Below are 22,410 nucleotides of genomic sequence, written 5' to 3' on the forward strand. Positions count from 1 at the left end.
TTCCCACGGTGAATTGAGTTTATGCAATCCTGACGTGTCTTGGATACGCTTAAGGACCATATCGCCCGAGTTGAAAGATCTTTCCTTGACGTTGCGGTTGTGATAACGCCTTAAACCGTCAAGGTATGTGGCAGATTGCACTAGTGCTGCGCATCTTGTTTCTTCTAAACTGTCTACATCTGTTTGCCGTGTTTCTATTGCAAGTTCTTCATCGTATTGTTCAACGGATGGTGATTGCCACATGATGTCGGCGGGTAGTATGGCTTCCGAGCCATATACCAGAAAATAGGGTGATAGTCCCTTAGTCTTGCATGGTTGGGTACGTAGGCCCCACAATGCATTGGGTAACTCTTTGAGCCATCTGCCACATTTGGTGTTGCCAACGTCATGTAGTCGTTTCTTCAGAGCGTCGAGTATCATGCCATTAGCACGCTCGACTTGTCCATTGGCTCGCGGGTGAGCAACCGAGACATAGCGGACATCGATGCCATTGTTCTCGCAATATTCCCAAAAGTCGTGATTATTGAAGTTTGACCCTAGGTCTGTGATGATCCTGTTGGGAAAACCATAGCGATGTACGATTTCATCCAAGAAGTCGAGGACTCGGTCTGCCTTGGGGCAAGTGACCGATTTGACCTCGATCCATTTGGTGAATTTGTCGATTGCCATGAGTACTCTGTTGAATCCTCCTGGTGCAGTTGGTAACGGGCCTATCATGTCGAGCCCCCAACAGGCAAATGACCATGTTGGAGGTATTGTGACTAGTTTGTAGGCCGGCACATGTTGCTGTTTTGTGAAGAATTGACAACCTTTGCATTTCTCAACTAGTTGTTTGGCGTTGGCCAAAGCCATTGGCCAGTAGAAGCCCGCTCTGAAAGCCTTGCCAACTAGTGTCCTCGAAGAGGCGTGGTTGCTACAGATTCCTCTATGAATCTCTTCTAGGATTTCTTGGCCATCTTCTCTGGTGACGCACTTCATGAGTACTCCAGATGATGCACCTTTCCTGTAGAGCTTGTCTCCAACTAGAACGTAATTCTTTACTCGCCGGGAGATTTGCTCAGCTTTATTCTTGTCGGATGGTAGCTAGTGATCTTTGATGTAGTCGATGACGGGTGTCCTCCAGTCGACTTCTATCATCATGATTTCTCGGGAGACGTCGGCAGTCGAGACTACTGGCGGTGTGACCTATTCAGGTATGGATGGCTTGCGTAGTTCGTGTACGAAAATTTCTGCTGGAACTTCTGCACGAGTTGAGCCCATTTTGGATAAAACGTCGGCGGCAACGTTGTTGTCGCGGACGATGTGATGAAACTCCAAGCCTGAGAATTTGTTTTCCAGTTTACGGACTTCTTTGCAATCAGCGTCCATGTTGTCCTTGTTTCAGTCCCACTCGTCATTGACCTAGTTTATGACGACTAGGGAGTCTCCATACACCAGTAGTCGTTTGATGCCGAGGGAGATTGCAAGGCGAAGGCTGTGTAGCAGTGCTTCGTACTCGACTTCGTTATTAGATGCTTCCCAGAGTATCTGCAGCATGTACTTGAGTTGGTCTCCCTTAGGAGAGATGAGTAAGACGCCTGCAGCAGCTCCTTCAAGTTTGAGGGATCCGTCAAAGTACATTACCCAATGTTCCGGTTGTTCGACTGGTGTTGGAACTTGATTTTCAGTCCACTCAGCTATGAAGTCGACCAAAGCTTGAGATTTGATGGTTGTCCTTGGCTTAAAGTTCAAAGTGAGAGCTCCGAGTTCAACTGCCCATTTGGAGATTCTACCCGTGGCATCTCTGTTATGGAGAATTTCGCCGAGCGGGAAGTCGGAGATGACTGTGATGTTATACTCTTGGAAATAATGGCGCAGGTTCCGGGAGGTGAGCAGAATAGCGTATAAGAGCTTTTGTATCGGTGAATACTGAGTTTTGGAGTCCGAGAGTACTTCGCTGATGAAGTAGACAGGTCGTTGGACCTTGTAAGTGTGGTCTGGTTCAGACCGTTCGACTATTATTGCCATGCTGACGATATGAGTAGTAGCGGAGATGTATAGGATCAAGTCTTCGTTCGGAGAGGGAGCGGTGAGTACAGGAGGCTTAGACAAAAAGTCTTTGAGTTGTGTTAATGCCTCGTCTGCCTCTTCCGTCCATTTAAACTTGTCTTGTCGTTTGAGAAGCTTGAAGAAGGGTAGTCCTCGTTCTCCAAGTTTCGAGATGAACCGGTTGAGAGCGGCCATGCAGCCTGTGAGTTTCTGCACATCCTTAATGCTGGCTGGTACCTGCATGTTTGTGATGGCAGATATCTTCTCCGGGTTTGCCTCAATGCCGCGATGGCTAATGATGAACCCGAGTAATTTGCCGGATGGTACTCCAAAGATGCACTTAGTAGGATTGAGTTTCCATCGGAAAGCGCGGAGACTGGAGAAAGTTTCCTCCAAGTCAGCAATGAGTTCCTCTCGGTTTCTTGTTTTGATGATGACGTCGTCGACATAAGCTTCGACATTGCGATAAAGTTGCTTTTCGAAGCACATCTGTATAGCCCTTTGATAAGTTGCTCCTGCATTTTTTAGTCCGAAGGACATTGTTTTGTAGCAGAAGGCTCCAAAGGGCGTGATGAACGCTGTTTTGGCTTGATCTTCCTCTTTGAGGCTTATCTGGTAATAGCCGGAGTAGCAGTCAAGAAAGCATAGCAAGGTGCACCCGGCGGTGGAGTCAACCACTTGATCGATCCTGGAGTAGCCCGAAAGGATCTTTTAGGCAGTGTTTGTTGAGGTCAGTGTAGTCGACACACATTCTCCATTCGTTATTTTTCTTTCGAACAAGCACAGGATTGGCGAGCCAGTCAGGATGAAAGACTTCTTTGATGAATCCTGCCGCGAGTAGCTTGGCTAACTCTTTTTTGATTGCTTCTCGTCTGTCTTGAGCGAACCGGCGTAGTCGTTGCCGTTTTGGAGTAGCTTTGGGATCGACATTGAGAGAATGCTCGATCAGTTCCTTGGGCACACCTGGCATGCCAGCTGACTTCCAAGCGAAGATATCATGGTTAGCCCGAAGGAAACTGACGAGCGCGAATTCCTATTTAGGATCCAGCCCTGTTTCGATCAGAGCTGTCTTGGAAGGATCTTCGGTCTGGAGGTCGACCGATTTGAAGTCTTGCTCACTATTCACAAATTGATCTGCTCATGATTTATCTGTGATCTACAAAAGAATATGAATGAATTGTCTGAAAAAAAACATTATAATTGAGGGAAAATTGGTTGTGATACCCTTCTTAATCGTTTCCATAGTGAACACAAAATAGATAATTCTCTGAAGATGTTTGTATGCTCAACAGGAATTTTGTAAGAATCCAACGAGATAAGTGTGGCGGATCCACTTCGGATCTATTGGTTAGACATGATTTAGCCGCCTGATATGCGACACTCATGCCTAAGCCAATTAAACACAAAGTGCCGTCGGATTTTCCTCCGATTTAACCACTTGAACAGGACCGATTTAGCAGACTCACACAAAGGTGAGCGGTTCCAGAGAGTACAACAAGTCCACCAAGATAACAAATTAACCACTGGATTTAGTTGCGAAAAGAACATCAGAGTTTTACAAGTTTCCTGAAAACAACAGAAGGTAAACACTAGCGGAAGCAATCGTCGGGGTCGGATGTCCTGGTGAGGCTAGCCGGGACATCACTGGTCCCTCTCCTCGCCGTCCGAGGAGGGGTCCCACTCGACCGTCCAGCCCGTCGGGAGCTGGGGCGGCCAAGCGCCAGCAAGAGAGGGGTCGGGAGCAGCAACTTCACCTGAAAAACAGGAGCCACAACAGGGCTGAGCTACTAAGCTCAACAAGACTTAACCGATAGGAGTAAAACTACTCCACACTTCTAGACATGCAGGGCTTTCTGGCTGAGGGGTTTGCTTGCCAAAAGCACTAGGTAAAACCTATTTTCAAGTTTTAGCTCCGGTTCTACATTCATTAGCCGGTCTAGGTTTGCAACCTATTCTAAGCAATCCTAGAGCCAAACAAGGTATGAATATATATCACCAAACCATGTCATCATCAGATTCCTCATTTACTCAGGGTGACATAGCGATCAAGCAATCTCAAACTGTGAGAGGCAGACGAATCGATTCGAATTCTTAAACCATGCATGGTGAACCTAGCCTCACGACATCCACGTACCCGGAGGTCGCTTCCTGTGTCGGCCTTCCCCATCAATCCCCTAACCCGTGTCGGGCCCATTTCCTTTGGTGCAAGGTTCCACAGACCCGGCCTCTGCCGTTCTGTGACCACACATGCCACCACGTGCGACATCCAGCAGGGGAAACTCCGTTCCAAGAACAATGGGGCGACCGCTCACGTCTAGGTTCAATCCGGTACTAGGCTTCCTCATCCCATACTAAGTATGAGGCTAGTACTTTCAAACACTTGATCACGAACACCACCACTGTCGGGCCTTAGCAAGTTTTCATAGACAGACGGGGCAACCATCCGTCCACCAAAGAGTTACCAAAACCCTGCCCCGTCCACCGTCCTTATAGTTATAACAGAGAGGTAGACATGCAACTCCTACAACTCGCGAGTGACAGGAAATCACTCAGCTTTTACCGTCTCCTAATTAAGCAATGCAACTACTCGGTCCAACAGCTAGTGTTCAAAACATGGGAATAACTAAGTCATGTATCTAGGGCTTCAAACAACTCCTATACTGTAAATGCACAAGCATGTTACAGAAGGCATGCGCAAGTTTGGAAAACAACGCAGGGTTTTCATGCAACCGGGGCTTGCCTTCGAGCAAAGAGGAAGGGAACTGCTCGACTTCGGGGGCGACTTCGGCTTCAGCGGGCAAGAGCTCAGCTACAGCTTCGTCTTCTGGTGCCGGGTGCAGCTCGTAAAAGCCGTCGGCGAGGCGTAGCTCTACACAAATGCAATGCAAGAGTTAGCATAGACGGTTATTTTAACAGCAACACTTGCTCTCCTGAGCCCAGAAACTCGCGACAAAAGAGCAGGAGGGTGGGGAGGTTCAAGAGAGCTGGTGAAGATCAAAAGGCAAGGGTCGGAAAGGAACTTATGATCTGATCCTTGAACTAGAGGAGGTGGTATACTAGGGATCCTCCGACGCAAGCGCTGAAGGGTTCCGAAGTTTTACACATACACCCTCGGGTTGAAGAAAAAGATCACAGCCGAGCCCTCGGGCGAGGCGGATAGGGTCGGCGGAACAGATAGGGTCGGGCGAGACGGAACCGGGGTCGGGCGGATAGGAGGGGTCGGGCGAAGCGGACTGGGGTCGGCAGCTTACCTTCTTTCTACAGGGAAGGTTTGGGGTCGGGAAGAAGCAGACTTGGGCGGGGGGACTAAGGCTTTGAACAACGGCTAAGACCTGCAGTACTCCGGTGACGGCGGTGCTTCTTGCAGATCACAAGAGAGCTTTTACGCAGCACGGAGGAGCAAGCGGCTGGGTGGCTTGGGGAAAACTGAGGGAAGCTGAGGGGAGAGTCCCTCAAGAGCTTAGCGGGCGGCGCTAGGAGCTTGAGCAGGGAGCAAGAGAATGGCTGAAGGCAACAATGGCGGAGGAAACTCCGGCGGGCTTGCGCATTCCTTTATATAGCTGCTGGAACGGGGAAGGGAAGCGGCGCGGGAGAGAGAAGGGGAGCGGCGCGAAGGCCGGGGAGAGGCAATGGAGTGCTCTGCCGGGGCGGTGATTGAGCGAAGAGGGCGGTGGTGCAGGACTCGGGGATGACGCCAGCGGTCATTGGGTTCTGTCGTCAGGGCGGCGCAGGAGCGGGTATGCCGGTGGTTGAGATTTAGCGGAGGCGGGCATCGTCGTGCGGAGGATTTGATAGAATCGACTGGTTAAACGGCGCTAGAATCGAGGGCGCACAGGTGAAAAGACATGCAGCCGCGGGCGCGTGGGCGAGCGCGGAGCAACAGATTGTCGGGCAGTTTCTAGCAGGGCGGGGGAAAGGAGCTGTCGCTGCCGTGGCCAGGGTTGGCGATGGAGGAATCGTCGTGTAGCGGAGACCAGGCGGCGCGACTGAGCTCGAAGTGACGGAAAAGACGAGCGACATCGGGCTCTGCGGCTGGGATCTGGCGGTGTGATGATGGGCGCGGGAGGTGTGGTGCTGCAGAAAGGTTGCAGAGAGGCTTCCACCATCATTGGGAAATGGGGCGCGAGGATCCATTCGGTCACGAGCTAGAGACAAAACTGAGCGGCGGGCGTCGGAGAAGATGAGCCATGCGGTGGGAAGACCCTGAAGCGGGCATGCAACTCGAGTGCTCCGGTCGCGGAAGATCTGGGGAAAAGATCTCGCGGGTCCACCGGGCGGGTAGAACAGCGTTTGGGAAGGACTTAGAAGATCCGACGGTGGGTTGGTTTGGCAGGGTCGGAACCGAAGCAAGCGGGGAGGGGTCGGGTCTCAGGGGTCGGGGCCGGTCGGAAGGCTGAGCACTCAGGCGTGGCAAAACAAGGCAGATGATCAGGGCTAGGATACGATTAACATGAAAGATTTGGGGCCAGTCGTCACAGCCTACCCCTCTTAAAAAGAATCTCGTCCCGAGATTCAGATATCAAAAAGGGGTGTGTGGTTCTTACCTCCTTGGCAAGATAGGAATCCTGGGAAGCGCTTGTTCAGATATTCGTCCATTTCCCATGTTGCTTCATCTTTGGTGTGGTTTTTCCAGAGAATCTTGTACATTTTTACCACTTGGTGCCGGGTATGCCTTTCTTTCTGGTCAAGGATTCGGTCTGGGTACTCGGCGTAGGTCAGGTCGGGTTCTATCCGAAGCTGCGCTTGCTCTAAGATCTCTGCTGGAACTCAGACACATTTCTTCAGTTGAGACACATGGAAAACATTGTGTATGGACGATAGTTGTTCTGGGAGTTGGATCCTGTAAGCAACGGGTCCACATATCTCCACAATCTCATAAGGGCCAATGTAACGGGGAGCTAACTTGCCTTTTACCCCAAACCGTTGTACTCCTTTGGTCGGGGAGACTCGAAGATACACCTCATCACCAAGGTCGAACTGCAGGGGTCTTCTCCGCCGGTCGGAATAACTCTTTTGTCGAGATTAGGCAGCCTTGAGGTTGGCTTGAATTACCCTTACTTGCTCTTCGGCTTCTGTCACTAAGTCAGGGCCATAGACCTATCTTTCTCCTGTTTGGGACCAGTTCAAGGGTGTTCGGCATCTCCGGCCATACAGGGCTTCGAACGGTGCCATCTTCAAACTGGCCTGGTAGCTGTTGTTGTAGGAGAATTCTGCCAAGGGCAGGCACTTGTCCCAATTCTTGTCATAGTGGATGACACAAGCTCTTAACATGTCTTCGAGGACCTGATTTACTCTCTCGGTTTGGCCATCGGTTTGAGGGTGATATGTCGAGCTACGGATGAGCTTGGTGCCCATGGATGCTTGTAGCTGTTCCCAAAAGCATGCCACAAACTGAACTCCTCGATCAGAGATGATGGTCTTGGGTACACCGTGTAGGGAAACTATGCGGTCGAGGTACAACTCTGCATACTGCTTGACTGTGTGGGTGGTGCGGACAGGAAGGAAGTGGGCGGTCTTGGTCAAACGGTCAACTATAACCCAGATGGAATCATAGCGCTGTGATGTAAGGGGCAATCCAACTATGAAGTCCATGCTGATGTCTTCCTATTTCCAAGAGGGAATAGGTAGTGGCTGAAGGGTACCTGCTACCTTTAGATGGCTAGCCTTGACACGTTGACAGGTGTCACATTCTGAAACATACCGAGCTATCTCCGGTTTCATTCCACTCCACCAAAAGATTTGACGGAGATCATGGTACATCTTATTGTTGCCAGGATGGATTGAGAACTTAGAGAGATGAGCTTCGTCTAGGATTTGCTTCCTCAGCTCGGGGTCAGCTGGTACACCTAGTCGGTTTTCATAATGCACACCTCCAGTTTCGTCCTGCCGGAATTGCTTATATCCTTCATCCTTCACTGAGATCTTCCTGATGATCCGCTGTATTTCCTTATCCTTTACTTGTGCTGACCGGATTTGGTCTTCCAAAACTGAGTCAAGGGTGATGTGACCAAGGGTTCCCTGAGAAATAATCTCCAAACTGAGTTTTCCCATCTCGTGACACAGAGTCTTGGTGAAAGCTGTTACCAACAAGCAGTTGCAACGGTGCTTGCGACTAAGGGCATCGGCCACCACATTGGCCTTGCCGGGATGATAGTGAACTTCCAAATCATAGTCCTTTATCAACTCCAACCATCTTCTCTGGCGCATATTGAGGTTGGCTTGAGTGAAGATGTACTTGAGGCTCTTGTGGTCGGTATAGATGTGGCAATGGGTTCCCATCAGATAGTGTCTCCATATCTTCAAGGCATGTATTACTGCTGCTAGCTCAAGGTCATGGGTTGGGTAGCTCAGCTCGTGAGGTCGTAATGCTCGTGAGGCATAGGCAATGACTCGGTTGTCTTGCATAAGAACACACCCAAGTCCAGTGCCGGAGGCGTCACAATACACATCAAACGGCCTAGAAGGGTCGGGCTGAGCCAAAACTGGGGCTGTGGTCAGCAAGTGCTTCAGGGTCTTGAAGGCTTCTTCACACTTGTAGTCCCACACGAATTTGACCTCTTTCTTCAACAACTCTGTCATCGGCTTGGCTATCTTAGAGAAATCCGGTATGAAACGCCGATAGTAGCCTGCCAATCCAAGGAAACTTCTGATCTGGTGCACTGAGGCAGGAGGCTTCCATTCCATGACTTCCTGTACCTTACTGGGGTCGACGGCTATACCATCCTTGGAAATAGTGTGTCCCAAAAACTTGACACTATCTAACCAAAACTCACACTTGGAGAACTTGGCATAGAGTTGGTGATCTCTCAGCCGTTGGAGAACTACATGGAGATGATCGACATGTTCTTCTTCGCTCTTCGAGTACACTAGGATATCATCAATGAACACCACTACAAACTTGTCCAGCTCGGGCATGAACACCGAGTTCATGAGGTACATGAAATAGGCGGGTGCATTGGTGAGTCCAAAGGACATGACCAGGTACTCGTATAGTCCATATCTGGTAGAGAAGGCCGTCTTGGGTATGTCGCAGGGTCGGATCTTGATTTGGTGATAGCCAGAACGAAGATCGATCTTGGAGAACACTTTTGCTCCGGCTAACTGATCAAACAAGACATCAATGCGTGGCAGTGGGTACTTGTTCTTGACGGTCACAGCATTGAGGGGTCGGTAGTCCACACACATACGTAGACTGCCATCCTTCTTCTTCACAAACAGGGCAGGGCAACCCCAAGATGATGTGCTAGGTCGGATGAAGCCTTTTTCCAACAGATCATGCAACTGGGTCTTCAACTCGGCTAGCTCAGCAGGAGGCATCCGATAGGGTCTCTTAGATATTGGTGCGGTGCCAGGGATCAACTCTATGGAAAACTCCACCTCTCTATCAGGGGGCATACCAGGCAAGTCTTCCGGAAATACGTCAGGGTACTCACAGATAACAGGGAGGCCTTCCAGACAGACTCCCGATAGAGGGTATGCACATGTAAGTGCAGACTCAGGATGTGTCAAGGATAGGGTAGAACTGCCATGGAAGGGTGAGCTGATGTAGAGAGATCGGGCTGCTGTATCTAGAACCACATGATGTTGGGCCATCCAATCCATACCAAGGATGACATCTATGCCTCCTAGATCAAGGATGATAAGGTTTTCCTTGAAGAGGGTCGGGCCTAGCTGGAGAGGTACAAGAGTAACGATCTGATCCGATGTTATCTTCCCTCCAGGAGTGGCGATCACATAAGGTTCCTTAGTGTGACCAACATCCAGCTCACATCTTTCCCTAGCCTTACTCCCGATAAAGCTATGAGAGGCTCCCGAATCAAACAACACAACAACAGCTTGATTTAAAACAAGGAAAGTACCCATCATTACTGGCGCACCTTCGGGGAGCTCGGTCAAGCTGGTGTAGTTGAGTCGGCCTTGTCGGACTTGCACCTTGGGTCTTCTTTCTCTGTTTGCCATGGGGTTCTGACTTTGGTGTGGATGCTTGTTCCTGGGGCAGTCCTTTGCAAAATGCCCTTCATTGCCGCAGGTAAAACAGCGGCTACTAGCTGCAGGGCGAGGTGGTGTTGGTGGGGTCGGCCGGGGCACCTGCGGTGGGAAGCCTGGAAGACGGGGCGCTGCTGCTGGCGGGGGTTGGGCAATCCACCTTCCTGACTGCTGGGGTCGGCCAGGGGCTTGTGGAAGAACCATCCAGAACCTTCGGGTGGGCTGACTCAGAAACGCCACGGAGGCTTTCCTCTTCTGGTCGGCTTTGAGAGCTTGCATACAATCTTCTTGAGAGATGGCCAGGTTGACCAACTCATTGTAGGTGTCCACCTTGATGGGGTTCAACCTTTCCCTGAGCTCCAAGCTCAGCCCTCTGCGGAATCGGTCCCGCTTCTTTTCATCCGTGTCCGCATGGTAGCTGGCATAACGGCACAGGTCATTGAAAGCTTGAGCGTAGTGCAGCACATCTCGGTTTCCCTGGGTAAGGGCCAGGAACTCGTTTAGCTTGCGCTCCAAGAGACCTTCTGGAATGTGATGCGCTTTGAACGCCGTCTTGAACTCATTCCAGCTGACCACATGGCTAGCCGGCAGCATGGCATGGTAGTGATCCCACCAAAGCCGTGCGGAGCCACGCAGCTGTTGAGCTACAAACCGAGCCTTGATGTTGTCGGGGCATGGGGCGGTGAGAAGCTCAAACTTGGATTCGATCGTACAAACCCAGGCGTCAGCGTCGAGCGGTTCTTGTGTCTTTTGGAACAAAGGGGGTTGTGTCCCCAAAAAGTCCTCATACCGAGCGACATGCGGCTGCTGCTGAGCCCTTCCACCATGGGGCTATTGCTGTTGTCCTTGTACCAGATGCCTTAGCAGCTCAGTTTGAGTTGCGAGGATTGCCTCCAGCGAAGATGGGGGCGGGGGTGGGGGAAGATCCGGTCGCTGCTCGCTACTGCCAGGCACAGAACCAGACCTGGTGCGATGCGCCATCTGCAAGAGTTAGCGTTCCATTAAATTTATAATCTTAGGAGTACTCCAACAAATGGAACGTATAAGTTAAATTTTCCAATGCAACTCTTGCCGACAATGCAACACACGTCCTCATAGGGAAAAATACACTTTTCTCATTCTCATATTTGCTAGCGTCTATCTTAGCCTTGTACTCAACTTCGGGCGAACCATGTCCTATCCAGACTCCTATAATCCAACTCAAGCCAAGGGGTCGGGCTAGGCGATTTTCCCGAGAAAAAGGGTCGGCAACAATCCATACTTAAAAAGGGTTGGACGAGGCGGAAACTGCCTCGAAGGGTCGGCGCACCCGATCTCACAAACCGGGGTCGGCCAACTGAACAGACTCCCAGAAAACAGCGTGTGGTCGTGGCGTAACTCACTTAGCTTAGCATTCCAACATTTGCAAGGGTGAAAGGCCAGGCACCAGAATTGACTTTATACACGGCGGTGTTCCAACACAGGGAGTACTCGACTCAAGGCTAACCTATTACAATCTTTCCAAAAATTTAGGCTGCCGAGGAGTACAACAAAAGAATGATTCCCGGAGAACTCTTTAATCTACAAAGGGACACTATGAGTAGGAGAAGGGGCGCCATCTTCTTCGATATCCATGCTGGACGCTCCTTCATCCTCCTCAGGGTCCTCTTGAGCTTCGAGCTGCATGTTGAGGGCATGCATATCATCGAGCTCAGCTTGATGCTCCTCCAAATGAGCATTGGCAACCGCCAGCTCCATTTCTATCTCCATCTTCTCCTCCGACAGCTCTATCATGCCGTCCACCAGGTCGGCGACTTCTCCCTCGAGCTCGGAGATCCGGTCTTGCATGTCGTGGATCTGGATACCCCGTTGGATAAGCTGGTAGGTTTGGCCTACCATATCTCTCCTTGCTGACTGGAGGTACCCGTGAGCATCCGCTGCGGTCCGGGTGAAGAGGGTCATAGCTCTCCCTTGAAGCTCGATCAGCCGATAAAGGGCTGCCATACACCTGACATTGGTGGAGATGGTGACCATGGCGTATGTGGTGGCTAGCACCTCAATATTCCCAACGCGGTCGAGCCATGCCGGGTCCAGCCGGTTCCTGGCGGGGAACAGGCCAATCGGGTCGAGCGTGATCTCCAGGGGATGCAGCTGGCAGAACTGGGTGAGAAGCTGGAGGGCGGCAGACTCCCAAGTGTCCTCCGGGGCAAGGCCGTAGGCTGATATGCCAAAAGAGGGCCAGTCGGGCCGCACAGGGGGAGGAGGTAACCACAGCCTGCACTTGGCACGTCTGGATGCCCTGCTCCAGATATAGTCGTCCGGCGTACAAGGGTGGGGACTGGTACCCAAACCACTTCAACGTGTCCCACAGAATCGCGGGAAAACCCTCAAAATGCAGACATGTCGACTGGAAAGTACCATCCGCTCCAAATAGAACATGCCCGGGAACAGCCATCTGGAACCAAGAAACCGAAACCACGTGAGATAGACTCCAAGGGTCAGGGGTCGGACAGAGAGCATTCGGCTGTAACCGAGAGCAACTGGAAGAAACTAGAAATCCTTAGAACCGAAAAGAACTCCTCCGAACAAGGTTGCTTTTGAGAAGGAAACCTTATGGCTTTCTGGTTATGACGCATGCACGGCCTACCTTACTCTTAACCAAAACAACTGCCCGAAACTTGGGTCTTACGCGGTTAGTGCCGGTGACAAGGCAACACTTACGTCTCTCCCTATAATAGCTAGTCGGTTCTAACAACGTCTCCTAACGAACACGGTTAGTGTACCTGCAGAAAAACACCAACACACGAACCTTTCGTGCCAGCACTCACGAAAGCGTTCCCAAACATTACCGCTCACTATAGGAACGTCACCCATGCGTTTAAGGCTGCATGGACAGCACTCAACCGTGGAAATAGGTTCCCTTTGAATGGAACCATACAACCCTTCGCATACTCGCGATGCGGAATCAGCACACGTATGACAAACGTGGCGAACCAACCGTGCTGATAGGTTCGTTGGAATCGAACCGTACCAACCTTCATATGGAGTACATACGGAACCTGCGCACGTGTGATAGACGTGGGCGAGAACAACCATGATGATAGGGTCCTTTGAATAGAACTCCCTACCAACCTTCGCATGCTCGTGATGCGAAACTCGGCACACGTATGATAGACGTGGCGAAGTGCTGGAAGGGTTAGCAAGATAACCAAGTAAAATATTAGTCACCTAAAACAACCCCAAAATCCCCTAGGGCCTCTCGCACTAAAGCCATACTTAACGATCGTACGAGATTTTTCAAAAGTTTCTTGCAACTTTTATCTTTTCAAAGAAGTGTGTTAGGGCTTGTTGGGTTCTCTGTACTGCTAAACCTGCTCTGGTACCAGCTGTGGCGGATCCACTTCGGATCTATTGGTTAGACATGATTTAGCCGCCTGATATGCGACACTCATGCCTAAGCCAATTAAACACGAAGTGCCGTCGGATTTTCCTCCGATTTAACCACTTGAACAGGACCGATTTAGCAGACTCACATGAAGGTGAGCGGTTCCAGAGAGTACAACAAGTCCACCAAGATAACAAATTAACCACTGGATTTAGTTGCGAAAAGAACATCAGAGTTTTACAAGTTTCCTGAAAACAACAGAAGGTAAACACTAGCGGAAGCAATCGTCGGGGTCGGATGTCCTGGTGAGGCCAGCCGGGACATCACTGGTCCTTCTCCTCGCCGTCCGAGGAGGGATCCCACTCGATCGTCCGGCCCGTCGGGAGCTGGGGCGGCCAAGCGCCAGCAAGAGAGGGGTCGGGAGCAGCAACTTCACCTGAAAAACAGGAGCCACAACAGGGCTGAGCTACTAAGCTCAACAAGACTTAACCGATAGGAGTAAAACTACTCCACACTTCTAGACATGCAGGGCTTTCTGGCTGAGGGGTTTGCTTGCCAAAAGCACTAGGTAAAACCTATTTTCAAGTTTTAGCTCCGGTTCTACGTTTATTAGTCGGTCTAGGTTTGCAACCTATTCTAAGCAATCCTAGAGCCAAACAAGGTATGAATATATATCACCAAACCATGTCATCATCAGATTCCTCATTTACTCAGGGTGACATAGCGATCAAGCAATCTCAAACTGTGAGAGGCAGACGAATCGATTCGAATTCTTAAACCATGCGTGGTGAACCTAGCCTCACGACATCCACGTACCAGGAGGTCGCTTCCTGTGTCGGCCTTCCCCATCAATCCCCTAACCCGTGTCGGGCCCATTTCCTTTGGTGCAAGGTTCCACAAACCCGGCCTCTGCCGTTCTGTGACCACACATGCCACCACGTGCGACATCCAGCAGGGGAAACTCCGTTCCAAGAACAATGGGGCGACCGCTCACATCTAGGTTCAATCCGGTACTAGGCTTCCTCATCCCATACTAAGTATGAGGCTAGTACTTTCAAACACTTGATCACGAACACCACCACTGTCGGGCCTTAGCAAGTTTTCATAGACAGACGGGGCAACCATCCGTCCACCAAAGAGTTACCAAAACCCTGCCCCGTCCACCGTCCTTATAGTTATAATAGAGAGGTAGACAAGCAACTCCTACAACTCGCGAGTGACAGGAAATCACTCGACTTTTACCGTCTCCTAATTAAGCAATGCAACTACTCGGTCCAACAGCTAGTGTTCAAAACATGGGAATAACTAAGTCATGTATCTAGGGCTTCAAACAACTCCTATACGTAAATGCACAAGCATGTTACAGAAGGCATGCGCAAGTTTGGAAAACAACGCAGGGTTTTCATGCAACCGATGCTTGCCTTCGAGCAAAGAGGAAGGGAACTGCTCGACTTCGGGGGCGACTTCGGCTTCAGCGGGCACGAGCTCAGCTACAGCTTCGTCTTCTGGCGCCGGGTGCAGCTGGTAAAAGCCGTCGGCGAGGCGTAGCTCTACACGAATGCAATGCAAGAGTTAGCATAGACGGTTATTTTAACAGCAACACTTGCTCGCCTGAGCCCAGAAACTCGCGACAAAGAGCAGGAGGGTGGGGAGGTTCAAGAGAGCTGGTGAAGATCAAAAGGCAAGGGTCGGAAAGGAACTTATGATCTGATCCTTGAACTAGAGGAGGTGGTATACTAGGGATCCTCCGATGCAAGCGCTGAAGGGTTCCGAAGTTTTACACATACACCCTCGGGTTGAAGAAAAAGATCACAGCCGAGCCCTCGGGCGAGGCGGATAGGGTCGGCGGAACAGATAGGGTCAGGCGAGACGGAACCGGGGTCGGGCGGATAGGAGGGGTCGGGCGAAGCGGACTGGGGTCGACAGCTTACTTTCGTTCTACAAGGAAGGTTTGGGGTCGGGAAGAAGCAGACTTGGGCGGAGGGACTAAGGCTTTGAACAACGGCTAAGACCGGCAGTACTCCGGTGGCGGCGGTGCTTCTTGCAGATCACAAGAGAGCTTTTACGCAGCACGGAGGAGGAAGCGGCTGGGTGGCTTGGGGAAAACTGAGGGAAGTTGAGGGGAGAGTCCCTCAAGAGCTTAGCGGACGGCGCTAGGAGCTTGAGCAGGGAGCAAGAGAATGGCTGAAGGCAACAATGGCGGAGGGAACTCCTGCGGGCTTGCGCATTCCTTTATATAGCTGCTGGAACGGGGAAGGGAAGCGGCGGGGGAGAGAGAAGAGGAGCGGCGCGAAGACCGGGGAGAGGCAATGGAGTGCTCTGCCGGGGCGGTGATTGAGTGAAGAGGGCGGTGGTGCAGGACTCGGGGATGACGCCAGCGGTCATTGGGTTCTGTCGTCAGGGCGGCGCAGGAGCGGGTATGCTAGTGGTTGAGATTTGGTGGAGGCGGGCGTCGTCGTGTGGAGGATTTGATAGAATCGACTGGTTAAACGGCGCTAGAATCGAGGGCGCACAGGTGAAAAGACATGCAGTCGCGGGCGCATGGGCGAGCGCGGAGCAACAGATTGTCGGGCAGCTTCTGGCAGGGCGGGGGAAAGGAGCTGTCGCTGCCGTGGCCAGGGTAGGCGATGGAGGAATCGTCGTGTAGCGGAGACCAGGCGGCGCGACTGAGGTCGAAGTGACGGAAAAGACGGGCGACATCGGGCTCTGCGGCTGGGATCTGGCGGTGTGATGATGGGCGCGGGAGGCGAGGCGCTGCAGAAAGGTTGCAGAGGGGCTTCCGCCGTCATTGGGGAAGGGGGCGCGAGGATCCATTTGGTCGCGAGCTAGAGACAAAACTGAGCGGCGGGCGTCGGAGAAGATGAGCCACGCGGCGGGGAGACCCTGAAGCGGGCATGCAACTCGAGTGCTCCGGTCGCGGAAGATCTGGGGAAAAGATCTCGCGGGTCCACCGGGCGGGTAGAACAGCGTTTGGGAAGGACTTAGAAGATCCGACGGTGGGCTGGTTTGGCGGGGTCGGAACCGAAGCAAGCGGGGAGGGGTCGGGTCTCAGGGGTCGGGGCCGGTCGGAAGGTTGAGCACTCAGGCGCGGCAGAACAAGGCAGATGATCAGGGCTAGGATACGATTAACATGAAAGATTTGGGGCCGGTCGTCACAATAAGAAATTTTGTAGGAATCTCCATACAAGAAAGATAGGAAACTCTGTAAGAATCTCCTTGCAAAAAGATTGAAAATCGAATCTTGGACCACTCCTCTCAGCGGGATTTGGGGGTTTCTTTGGTCGAAGCTTCGGGCTTCTTTGGTCGAAGCCGAAGCTGGTAGAGAAGCACCTTTCGGAGCTCTGCTAGAGGGATCTAGCTCTACGATAGGTAGCAGTTTCCAACGAAATACTGGAGTCTAATTTGTGAGACGACTCTATTAAGCCTAATTAGTCCATGATTTGACAATGTGGTGCTACAATAACTATTTGCTAATGATGGATTAATTAGGCTTAACTATTTGCTAATGATGGATTAATTAGGCTTAAAAAATTCATCACGCGAATTAGCTTAGGAATTCTGCAATTAGTTTTATAATTAGCATCCTAATTAGCATCAAATTCTGATGCGACAGGACTATGCTTTTGCCCTGGTATCCAAACACCTTGTTGCTGCAGCTGACATGGGCTCCCAACTCGGTGTGGCCTCGAGGCTTCCACCTCTCTGTCACTGTCAACCCGAACCAGCCATGGCATCCTCCGCGGCGTCCGGCGAGGAGCCGGCCCCTCTCCTCCCGGCCCTCCTCTTCTTCCGGCTCCGCATGGACGACGACTTCGACGCCGCGCTGCGCCAGCGCTACCGCGTCCTCGACTTCTTCGTGTCGGGCGAGCCCCTCCCTGCTTTTCTCGCCGGCGCCGCGGCCTTGCCGGACCCGCCCCGCGCCGCGGTCGTCATGGGAGGCGCCGCCGCCCGCGTTGACGCCGCGCTCCTCGACGCCGTCCCGTCCCTCGGATTCGTCTTCAGCACCGGCGCCGGCGTTGACCACATCGACCTCGCCGAGTGCGCGCGCCGCGGCGTCGCCGTTGCCAACTCCGGCACGGTCTACTCCACCGACGTCGCCGACCACGCTGTCGGCATGATCATCGACGTGCTGAGGCGCGTCTCGGCGGCCGAGCGGTTCGTCCGCAGCGGCCTCTGGCCGGCGCAGGGGGACTACCCCCTCGGCACCAAGGTCCGGATCTTTTCTTGAATGGAGTCATACTTTCCTTATTAGCGTCTTGAACTGATCTTATCATTTCTTTATAATCAAGTGGTACAAAATTTGAAGAGATCTGCACACCCACCCTGGAAAATTTTGGGTTAAAATGTTTGACAGAACGCCGGAAGTATTATTCAAGCACGAACTTGTTTATCATGAAAGGATGAAGATTTATGTAGTTGGATTGACCCTTAGATTGGTTATACTCTTGAATTAACAGGCTTAACATCACAGCAGGATCCTTTAAACATTTTATGCCATCCATTGCCGCTGATTCAAGTTCGCGTGCAGCTTTAACCTTGTGGAGTTCATGTAGTGTTCCCAACTTCCAGTCCAATAACTCTGCAGTAACACATTCTTACTTTGATGCTTTCAGCTAGGCGGCAAGCGTGTTGGCATCATTGGATTGGGGAACATTGGTTCACTGATTGCAAAGAGGCTTGAAGCATTTGGTTGTATCATCCACTACAACTCCAGAAGACCAAGGGATTCAGTCCCCTACAAATACTTCTTTAATGTTCATGATCTCGCTTTAGAATCAGATGTGCTTGTTGTGGCATGTGCATTGAACAAGGACACACGGCATATTGTCAACAAGGATGTTCTAGAGGCCCTGGGAAAGGATGGGATCATCATAAACATCGGTCGAGGAGCAAACGTCGACGAGGCAGAGTTGATCAGGGCGCTGAAAGAGGGAAGGATTGCAGGAGCTGGGCTTGATGTCTTTGAGAATGAACCCAAGGTGCCAGCAGAGCTCTTCTCCATGGACAATGTGGTAATGACGTCCCATGTTGCGGTTTTCACATCAGAGTCCAGGTCTGACTTGTGGGACACCACAATCGGTAGCCTTGAAGCCTTCTTCTCTGGGAAGCCGTTGCTCAGGCAGGTGCTTCCCTGGTAGTAAGGTCACGTTGCAGCTCGATCGATTATTCGATAGCAGGATGTTGGAATACAATTTGATTGTATCTTTTTCAAATGTGTGGCATGGGATTTCAGAATGCATCTCTTTATTCTGTACTGGAAAGAAAAACAAAAAAGGATTACTTGGTGGGGGCTAAAAAAGTAAAAGAAATGAAAAAAAAAGCATACTCCATGCCAGAGTAGTCTCTTCTTTGCGGTGACAGTTTTACTTGAAGGCAGTATGGGTCCTTTATAATAAAGCAAATTATTTCACACATCATCTGTTCATTACACGAATTATTTCTAGCTCACATAAACCTTTTCGTTTCAATTGTACTGACTTGAGCTTGGGTAACGTTGTAGATCAATAGTTTCCTTTTACAAGAAAAAAAGAAGAAATTGTGGATGTAATAGGTATCTTGGAAGGAAGATGGCTTAGAATGTAAACGCAGTCCAGTTAAATTATAGGTCTTGATCAATAGTCACATCTGGATAATGATCCAAGAACTCCTTCGGATCATTGTTCTGGATGCATGGTATACTACTGGCAAGGTCGTTCGGGTTGGGAGCCTATGTAGGATCATTGTTTGCATGATAAGATCAAATCATAGAATTGGATCTTAGAATAATGAATTTATCAGCTTTTGAAGAATAATGCATATTAAAGGTTGTGGTTTTGCTAAAATTAATTTACTTTTGTAAACTTGAGTACCTCTACGATATCGATCCAACTCGAATTTTTAACAATATTTCATCATAACTTGATCATTTCAAAGAGTCTCACCTATTAATTATTGCTTTACTTAATATACCACAACATGTAAAGAGTATTTAAACTAAATAGATAAAATGTAATTTCTTGGAATAATTTCATTTATATCATCATTTAGTATGCACTTGCTGCACAAGAGAGAGCTAATTTGGATCTCCATCGTGAAGCAATATGTCAATCTTTCGCTATGCAAACTATATAAGCGCTATCGCCCTCAGTGGCAATACTATTTGCTAGAGCTAATAGCTAAAAATAGCTCCCCATCCTATATACTAACCCATAAACCAAAATAAAGCGTGAGAGAAATCCAACTTTTTTTTAACCGAAGTTAGCAGGGGAAAGCCCCACCTATTTTTATACTTTTTATTCCAGACCTGTTTAATTCGCTCTCACGGGAAGTTAAATCCGAGCCTGCTGGATGCTACTCAGGTACTCTAACCCCTAGGTTAGAGGCCCTTTCGCAAAATCCAACTTCTTTTGGGGGCCTAAAAATAATAAGTAAATTCTCTCAATGCTACTGGAAATTATAATGGTTCCTCATATGCCATCAAAATTTTTAGGTCTCCACATATGCCAGATTTCATATCCATCCTATGCAATTCCTGTTAGGTGGCGGATAAAAAGGTTAAGTGGCACGTGACGGATATCCAGACCTAAAACATCGGCTAATTTAAGCAAAGAAGACCACGGGTCAAAGCAAACAGGGCCAGATAAGGGGCTGCCCCCTCATCGCCCGACTGACCAGCAGTACCCGAGGCGGAGGCCCAGGCCTCGAAAAGAAAAGGCCGACGACTTGGCCCAAGACATCCCACAGAAGCCTAGACGTAATGATCGGCCAAGCCTATCATGGCCCCAAGGCGTAGCTAGTTCTGCCCGATGGGACGGACGCAGACACGCCCACGTGGGCTGAGGCAAGGGGGCGCAGGCCAGCCAGTCGAGTGCACCATTTTCCATGCCCAGGAAGGTAGGACAACCACGTCCGGACGAAAAATCTCCAGTCAGAAACAACACTGTAGTGCTAACTCAGGCACGCCAATTCCCCGTTCGACATGATGACGGCGTTAGGCGATGTGACTGGGGTAGGCGCTGCTTCTGGATACGTGTAGGGGCTGGGCTCGATAACCAAGGTGGTTTGGGTACAACCCCCACGGAAGGTTTCCATGGAGATAGAGCCAGGAGACGCCCCGACTGAAGGGCGGGACCCACCACGGCCAGCCAAGGGGAGGCGCCCGACTGCGTAGTAGATCCACGACGATTGGCAATGTGACCCTCCCCATGGGCCGTGTATATAAGGGCATAGGGGACGAGAAGGGGATTCGACCCCCAAGTAGAACACACACACACATACGCACCGTTTGTAACACCCTACTACAGACTTGAGCTTCCGAACCCAGGAATAAAGAATCCACATCATGAACTGGATGTAGGGCAAGTTGCTTGAACTAGTATAAACCTCCCGTGTCTCGTAAGCTAACCTATCCAAGGATTCACGTGGCAAATCTTCACTAGTTGACGCTACTAAACATCGACAGTTGGCGCGCTAGGTAGGGCCTGCTGCGTGATCATCATCCCTCTTTGGATGGCTTTCCCCCTCGCCCACGACGGCCGCACCTTCATTCCCGGGAGTGTCGGTGTTTTAGACCGGCAACCCGCCTAGGAGGTACCCTAGGTGGTCTTTTATGCGGTAAGGGTCGTCGAGAATCAAGGAATCAATGGTGACGCAAGGAACACGATTTAGACAGGTTCGGGCCGCTAGATCGCGTAATACCCTACGTCCTGTGTGTTGGTTTGTATTGATGTATGTTCTGGTCCTGAGGATTCTGTTTTGAGGGGGGTCCCTGCCCGGCCTTATATACCCGGGAGGGCAGGGTTACAAGTCTGAGTCCTAGTCGGGTACTATTACAGAGTTCTACTCGGTATTGGCCCGAGTAGTTTTCTATAAACATACAAGACTAGTCCGAGAAGGATATGCCTATCCTTGTTCTGATCTTGTCCGAGTACGTCCCTTGGTGGGCCGTCCAAGGCCTACTCGTGGACCTAGGGTGTATGCCCGACAAGCCCCCGAGTACTTTGTAGTCGTGCGCCACAGTCTTGGGTACTGCAGGCACCATCCGAGTAGCTCGGTCATAGAGGCTGTGGATTGAAGTGCACGAGTACTGTCGCATGGCTGGAAGGTACTCTTTTTGCTTCTCTGAGTTGTTTCCGTCTTGAGTAATTTTTATATGGTAGTGCGATGTCAATTGCACTCCATATGGAGTAGCCCCGAGCCTTAGGTTGAGTCGAAGAGTTAGGCTTAGGGTCAAACCAGCTTTTGTCCATTTTACCTTTGGAGATCTTGAAAAAGAAAAAACTAACCAACGGGTACGGTACCCGCAGCCCCCGAGCACTTAGGCGATTCCTGTCGTTGAAGTGGTCAGCAGTCCGTTGAATAGAGTAGCCGTTGGGTGTTTAAGGCGATTAATACGTGATTAATCTGTCCGTTGCGTAACTGACGCGTCGAAACCGGAGCTGGCGGAGATAAATCTGGAAAACCCCTTTTCGGTTGCTGTTACGCCGCACGGGCATTAGATTTGTTCTTCTTTTTCCTCTGCTCCTCCACTCTGCATTTTGCTTCCGTGAAAACCGCCGCCGCCGCCATAGCCCCGCTTTTTGGAGAAAGATCCGAGTGTGAGCCCCCTCTTATCTTGAGGTTGAGTCCATCGAATGCGCACCAAGAAGATGGGCAAGAAACTCGAGAAGATCCAAGGCAAGGCTCCGGTGACGGGCAAGGTCAAATCCAAGAAGGGGAAAGAGTTGGTGCTGCCGGCGCCGAAAGTGGGGCGGACGGACCAAACTGCGCCGCCGCCACCTGGGGTGACTTGGCAACACTCGGTGATGAAGGAAGAAGCTGTTCAAGCACTAGTTGATGCCAAGCTCCTTCAGCCGAAAGAGATCCTTGAGTGGCGCCCCGCGTTTCCCAATGCATGGCAGTTTGAGGAACATCCTACCGAGACGGTGATGCTTGCTCATTTTGTGGAAAGGGGACTGGCGGTGCCCACCTCCGACTTCTTCAGAGGTATTCTCGAGTACTACAATCTTTAGCTCGTCCACTTGAATCCCAATGGTGTACTGCACATGTCTATA

At 50.8% G+C, this 22,410-nt stretch overlaps 1 protein-coding gene across 1 annotated transcript; it reads left to right on the forward strand.

Annotated features, from left to right (window-relative positions):
• Window positions 1–17,013: 17,013 nt before the first annotated feature.
• LOC101779408 (glyoxylate/hydroxypyruvate reductase HPR3) lies at window positions 17,014–18,790 on the forward strand. Its single transcript, XM_004974932.3, has 2 exons — window positions 17,014–17,588; window positions 17,992–18,790. The coding sequence occupies exons 1-2, from the start codon at window positions 17,040–17,042 to the stop codon at window positions 18,514–18,516; spliced, it is 1,074 nt and encodes a 357-aa protein (XP_004974989.1). The 5' UTR covers window positions 17,014–17,039; the 3' UTR covers window positions 18,517–18,790.
• The last annotated feature ends 3,620 nt before the right edge of the window (window positions 18,791–22,410 follow it).

This window comes from Setaria italica, chromosome VII (assembly GCF_000263155.2).
Source record: "Setaria italica strain Yugu1 chromosome VII, Setaria_italica_v2.0, whole genome shotgun sequence".
Classification (NCBI taxonomy): Eukaryota; Viridiplantae; Streptophyta; class Magnoliopsida; order Poales; family Poaceae; genus Setaria; species Setaria italica.